We start from the raw sequence: 7,241 nt of genomic DNA, 5'->3' as shown, positions 1-7,241 counted from the left end.
GAGCGCTACATTATAGGACAGTGAAACCAGTGCACAAAACAAGTCTTCTGAATTAGTAGAGTGCTTATGGCACACATTTTAAGAGTGAATTAATCTCAGCCCTGCCACTAACCTGTTGTGACACTCAGGGCTTTTCACTTCACCTCACTATATATTCGTTTTTTCCATCGTACAATAGACATAATGATACTTCTCCTGCTTTTTGAAGCCTTCTGAGAATTGCAGCAATAAAATACTACATAAAAAGAGATATGCATTTATATTGAAATGTACCTATTCACAAAGAGCCATCAATTTCCAACTCGCTAGTTAAATCATCTTTATAACCATTCATTCACAAAAAGCATATGAAAAATTTACCTGTTCATTTTTGCAGATCCACACAGTATTCCCCTGAAGTAGAATAAAGATTTTGGCTTTGTATCCTTTCAGCTCAAGATACCCGCTTTTCTCAGGGGTGACAGAAGTTCGAGACTGAGAGTTATTATCAGACTGTGATTTCAAGGCATTGAGCATCGTATTAACCCAGTCATTCCTTTCTTCTAAACAAGAAAAAAAAATTCACAAAGATATATGGTTAAGCAGAAGCTCCATTCTTCTCTACCACATTTGTTTTCCTCTTCTTCCTACTATGCTATGCTGGTTGATGGTACAGCTATACCACATCAGAGAGAACATCCACCTTGAAGAGAAGGTGGAAACAAAAATAACATGAGAGTCCGTATCAGTGGAGATGTTAGCAGAGATAGCCACTCAATTAGCTCCCAACAATCAAAACAGAAATTGAAAAATTATACAAACTGATGATCAAGATTCTTAAAATCAAGACTAATAGTTCTAAGATGCTGAATTTCAGACCGCTTAAAGACTGAGGTGGTAGACAGGTGGCATGTTCACCTTCTGAAAGCCAGATCAATGGGAAAGAACCTCAGAAGTTATGTAAGCAAAAACCAGGGAGCCTAAATATCATTTGTCATTAAAGAGGCAAGCCTTGCCCAATGCTATTCTATCTTTGGCGATGCTTTTAAGCATAAACGTTTACAGTCTATTGCATTAAGGTGTAGTGGTTAAGCTTGCTATTACCAAGGGTACTGAGTAATTAAGAAAATGCATGTTTGAATATCTTTGCATGCATTATTAATTTAACATCTTACAAATACATGAACACAAGTAGGTGAAGTAATAAACTTCCACTCAGTCTCATTCACTGTGTTCAGATATTTCACCAGACTAAGATCAATATACTTTAATGCTGAATACTCTGAATGAATTAGACTTGCCCTGTGCAATTGGAACTTCATGAATATTTCAACTCTTTGCTCTGAAAGATTCAGGTCGTAAAATATATTGGAAGGGGCAGGGAGGGAAGTAAAGTTCTATCCTCAGTATGTATAAAGTTGACACTATCAGTCAACACTGCAAAGAGCATTGTTAAAACAGTAATGTGCTTACTTCACAAGTGTCATGTGTGCAACAAGAAGAAACAAATACACGATTCAAGCATCACAAAATAGTTTGAAGAAGAGAAAGATAGCAGCCTGACAAACTAGCACAGGGAAGGTGATCCAAGTGCTCCTCTTAGAAGTTTTGTTTTAATACACGCTCTTCTAAAGTACTTTGAAAAGATCACTGGAATATCTCGGTATAGTTGAGGGTATCAAATTACTCTAAAAGTTTTTTTTTTTAATGGTATTTCACTCCAGTTAAACAAAATCTAGCTGCGTATGAGCAGATTATGCTCTAATTCATTGCTATCAACTAACTAAATTTTTTGCCCCCAAATGCCCCTAAATTTTCCAAAGCATTATATACAGAGTTTTTCCCTCTAGGTATTTAAATCAATCAAAAAATAGTGTATTTTTGATAAACCAAAAAAATAATAAATCAGAGCACTGAAAGCAAACAAAACGAGTGCTATAATCCACTGATTGCAGACAAACATTGGTATCAAGGGACACAGATCAATGAAGACGATGACAGCATTTTTTTATTTTAATACCCCATCAGAAAGAAAGAAACATTAATAAATAAGTCCACAGGCTGAAATATGTATAAAAGTCTCCATTTCAAAATCTTTGAAAAGAAGTTAAGTACCCTTTGAATACTCACAGAACAATTTCCAACCACAAATCCACAAAAGGAATAGCATCAAGTGACAGTTTGTACACATTACAGAAAGCAAGCAGGGTTATTTACATAATTTACTATGAATATATCATCCAGCTCTGGATACAGTAAGGACCAAATTACTTGTACAACACACATTTCTAACCTTAAGTGAACAGCTTTATAGACACGTCACTATGTCCAAAGATGGTTATATACTAAAGGAAAACGCAATTTCATGTATAACAAGTGGTTGCTCTGAATATATATAAGTCAGTATAAGTCGTTAACCTTTTTATAGTATTCAAAGGCAACAGTCCATAAAGGAAATTACAGCCCTACAAAATGTATTGCACTAAGATAGTTACGTTCCAATTTATAAAAAAGTAAAAAAAAAAATTTGGAAGAGAAAAGCAAAAATAATAAAAATAGACATACTTTTAAACTCAGCTAAGAGCATAAAAATGCCTGAAATTATTTGAGCCAAACCTGATAAGAAGGATTTGTTCACTGACGCTGCACTCCTGTTACAGCCTGCAGCAAATGTTTACAACCAAGCTATAACCCATAAAAACGGGATTTGATAATGGAAATACTGAGAGACCCTTAGCTATAATGGGTCTGGCACATACTGCTGTAAATACATATTGCATATCTTTTTTTTCTAGGTAATCTGTTTTATTTTATTGTTTCCGTAAATAAGTCATATATGTACTGATATTGATTCCACATAATACAGCTGTAGGTTGATAAAGCATTAAATTAGAAGGCATACTAACTTCCCTACTACAATTTACGTTTGTATTCTCTATTAATACAGTATTTTCAGCCATGTATAAGGCAGTAAATAAAGACACAGAGCACCATATTCAAGCCATCAACTTCATTGTTGATCTTTGTCAATTTTATATCAAGTGGTGACCTGGAGCAGATGGCCAAGAGCACACAGGCTGTAAGAGCAGCGAGTGAGACCTGAGGAAAGTCCAGAAAAATTCACCTTTGGGAAGGATGGGGGAGCAGACAGAAGAATTGGAAAACAGTATTCTCATTTTGATATTTTTAAAAGCCACTCCCCAACAATTTCAGTTTTTCTTACAAAGCTTACAGTTATCTCATTTCACTTTATGACCCCAAAACAGCTGGATTCCAGAAATATTTCTGTCAATATAACAAGTTATATTTCACAAACATAATTCATCAGCAGTGATTACATGTTTTTTTGGCAATTGTTAGAATTATACATGTTCTAGTTACCTTCTTTATCCACACGGAAGACAAAAGTCCTATGGGATGTGACAACTTCAAATTTATTCTCCCCATGAACTCTTACTGTTGCTATGGCAGAGAGCAGTATTATTCCCTTTGAGAACACTTCCTATAATAAAAATGCAATAGAAATAGTTAATAACTCTCATGGAACTCTAAGTGTCTCTCAGGTAGTATTACTTGCCACGATGTTTAGGAAGTTCACATACACAGCCTTTGCTCCTAAAAGTTCACCACACTAATAAAACTGCATCAATAAGTAAACCACTTCACTACCTACACATCACCAACTTCACTGTTCTGGGTCTATGCACACCTACTGCCTTCTAAAATAGAATAAAATCCCATGGAGAGATAGAATGCATATATTTGAGATACCACTTCATAAATTGTCTCACGCCACTAATATTGCAAAATATCACACTCTTAAATTTACAATTTTATGCCAAAGTAAATTACATTGACTATCTCACAGAACCATAATTAAAAAAAAATACAATTATTATACTTGTAGAATAGAATTAGACAAGGGAAAAAATTGTGCTTTCTCCAAACAGAAAATTCCAAAGAATTTTTCTATTCCTTTCCCACTCCTTCACTGGCTAGCCAATAAGAAAAGTAAATTCACTGATTTTATCCCCAATTTTGAACTGAAAGGGGATCATTACTCTCTGGAAAAATCCATTGCCCTGTCATCACTAACAAAAATCTTCTAGCCTGTGTCACGTATGTGCTTTTCTGCTATATCAGGTAGGAGGAGAACCATCTCTCAAAAACATCATTTGGCGTAACAGCAGATTTTCCCAAAATTTGCTAATTTCCAACTAGGAATCGGGACAACCGAACCGAACACAAAAGCAAGATAGGAAAAAGAAACTGCTACAAGTACTTTCTCCAAATGGTTCATCTTTTAACTTAATTAACCTAAGTATGCCGGGGGGGTATACTTAGGCAGGAGGGAAATGAAAGCTCAAGCAGACATGCAACGCCTCGGAAATACTTCTGCACAATTCCTGGATTCCAGAATTAACGCTGCTGCTCCTGTCCCCACGATGCTTTGATCAATTGGTTTTCTAATTAAGACAATTCAGATACACTGCTAAAATTTATGATCCAGATGCAATAATAGTCCAAGAGTCAGCTCCCCTTAAGGAATTTGTACTGCAAAAACTTTCCTCCCAAAGTATAAATTATTATAATAGATTTTATACAAGGACTTAAGGAACCACTGTGAATGCTAAGCATGAAGGTTATACAGGATCATTTTTTTGTTTACTGAGTTTAATATACTACTCCATTTTCACCAAATTCACTCTTATGTTGTTTCACTTCTAGGTACTAATATACATCAGTGATTGCAGTTTAGAAAATGAATAAATAGAAAATCAAAATACAGCTGAAGTGAACATGTTACTATAATTACAAGAGCTACTCTGTCACTCAGAACATTCTTAGTATTGCACATCTATTTTCATTATGGCTATATTTGTTAGAAGAGAGATTTTAACGTATTTGTTACTAAGGTTGAATATTATGTTAACTACTGATCCTTCACAATGGGAAAGCAAACTTATTACATATACTATTTCTAAAGGTGTTCAGATATAATTATATTACGGTGTTTGCAGGCATCTACTGGCTGTATTTGGTACTGTAAGAGAATAATTCAGACTGCTGGAACTCACAGCTATTTTATCTTATTTGCTTAAAAAAAAGAAGTCAGTTTCCTTTTCAGCTGAGCTGGAAAGTTCTGGTTGTACTATTTAAACAAACCTTTTTTAAAACTTTGTTCTCCAAGGCATACATATTTTCAAATACAATTTAAACCATAATAATTTCTCAAACACAGCGAAGAACCTCACAGGTATTTCTTCTGTTACTGAAAGATGTACACTAGCTTTAGGACTGCTAAAAAACAGAATGGTTTTCTAGTGGGGAAAGAAAAATGTTTTTTTGATATCAGCTGCTTTGATGAAAACTTTTATTTTCAAATACAGCCCAATGGAGTCCTCCTTGACAGGAGAGCTGGGCTAAAAGATCCTGGAAAACATTGTTTTGCACTGCTTTGGCACTGCTTTGGCTTTCCTTCCACAACAGATTAAATATGACCTATTTCAAGAATGACACTGATTCACCTGTTTTGCAGTGAATTTTGTTTTTTGTTATGCTCACATGCAACATAAGACAACAAAATATTGAAGTTCTCCACATAAAAATGCAAGACTTTTTCCTAAATCACTAATATATTTGTCAGGGACCCTAGGATGATTTTAAAAAACTTCCAATATAACCAGCAGTTTTTACATTACTATAAAGTGCATGTTAAAGCATTAGAGTTCTCCTGCCAAAAGTTGGAAGAAATTTGAAACAAAAACTATGCATATTGGATAGCTGAAAAGAATTCTCAAATTCTACCTTCCTCTCTTCAGTTTGCTCTCACTTCAGTTAACCACATTCTGTTAAGACAAAACCACACGGGATGTTGCTCTGACCACAGCAACTTGCTCAGGACCATGAACATAGAAGAAATGAGCAGCATCAAACAAAAACCGTTCCTAGGTCAGATGCTGTTCGTAGAAAACTTTTTCATACATGCGGATATAAAGGAAAGAAGAGCTATCTATCGATGAGAAGTTGAGGCACAACTGGAACAAGGTTAGAGAAATATTTAGAAAATTAAGGTTTAAATCATTCAGAGAAGGGTTTAGATGGGCTAAGTATACATTTTCAGGAATACTACCCTCTGTGTCTTCCCTCCCCATCCTCCACTTGTTTCACGCTTCATTAGCCATGTAGCACACTTCCTCTTCTTGAGAACCTCACTCCTCTCAAGTTCCTAATTTGAATGACAAATAGAGCTTTTTAATATTGGTAGTGTTTCTGGGTAAAATAAACAGCTTCATTCCACTGAGTCTACCCTTCTCTGCTTGTAATAATCAGAAAAATATCCCAAGTATGGATTGGTTTCCTTTTGAGAACTACTTTTAATTGATACATGAAACCAAAAGTGTAACAATTCCGTTTAACATGCTTGTCTGTGTAGGAATGTCCTTGGACAAACACACATTAGAATAGATGGATCTTGCCATTAAGATCTGAAGTTAAAACAACTTCCCCATTTAAATATATATATAGCTAGCCATGTAGCTAGGAGGAGGCACCTGCTGCCTTGCAATGAACTGTATAACTATCCCTGTCTTTTACCAGAACCAGCTCCTGAGCTGCATGCAGGTCTTGATGGTTCTGCAAATAGTTACTTACTATGTCAAGGTAACAACACACAAACAACAGCAGGAACATGCTGGTATCCGTCTAGGAGGCAATATGAATACTCTGGGTGTGGGACTAGTGATCCAGCAGAGACCAATGTACCAAAAACTCACGTTCCACAGTGACACCACTGCTCACTCAACACAATCCCACTGTGCACTGAGAACTACTGGTAGACAACTATGTTCTCCTCCTATCTGCAAGTTAGTCCAAGAGTTTCACCAAATCCTCAGTTCCCAGAATTTGCTTCAGGCCTCGCAGTTCTCAGACATACGAAGTTCTCAGCATATGTGACTCATCAAGTTAACAAGTCAGACACCCAGATTTGGTCAAATTGTATACACACACAGACCAATCAGCATCTCTTTCAGTCCCATGAGTGAGGTTTTGTACTCAGATACTTGGAGACAAAGACCAAGCCTTTTACAAGCTACTGATAGTGTAACCTATCACAGAGACCTTTTAAATAGAGGATGCAGAGGTGGTAGCTTTCTATGCATTGTGTGACACACTAAATATTTAGTGACACACTAAATATTCCCCTGAGAAGAAGGGAAGAAAAAAAATCCCCAGTGCAGATATACAAGATTTAAAATTCT

At 35.8% G+C, this 7,241-nt stretch overlaps 1 protein-coding gene across 1 annotated transcript in view; it reads right to left on the bottom strand.

Moving 5' to 3' along the window:
- Positions 1 to 7,241, bottom strand: part of ARAP2 (ArfGAP with RhoGAP domain, ankyrin repeat and PH domain 2) — a gene marked incomplete at its 3' end in the record, with an annotated part of 77,385 nt that overhangs the window by 49,976 nt on the left and 20,168 nt on the right. Inside the window, exons 7-8 of the mRNA XM_009581637.1 lie at positions 3,361 to 3,481; positions 361 to 542 (exon numbers count right to left, since the gene is read on the bottom strand). Coding sequence (XP_009579932.1) covers positions 361 to 542; positions 3,361 to 3,481 — 303 coding nt within the window. The remainder of the gene's footprint in view (positions 1 to 360; positions 543 to 3,360; positions 3,482 to 7,241) is intronic.

Source organism: Fulmarus glacialis, unplaced genomic scaffold (genome assembly GCF_000690835.1).
Source record: "Fulmarus glacialis isolate BGI_N327 unplaced genomic scaffold, ASM69083v1 scaffold23297, whole genome shotgun sequence".
Taxonomy (NCBI): Eukaryota; Metazoa; Chordata; class Aves; order Procellariiformes; family Procellariidae; genus Fulmarus; species Fulmarus glacialis.
This window is presented reverse-complemented; position numbering and strand designations above follow the sequence as displayed.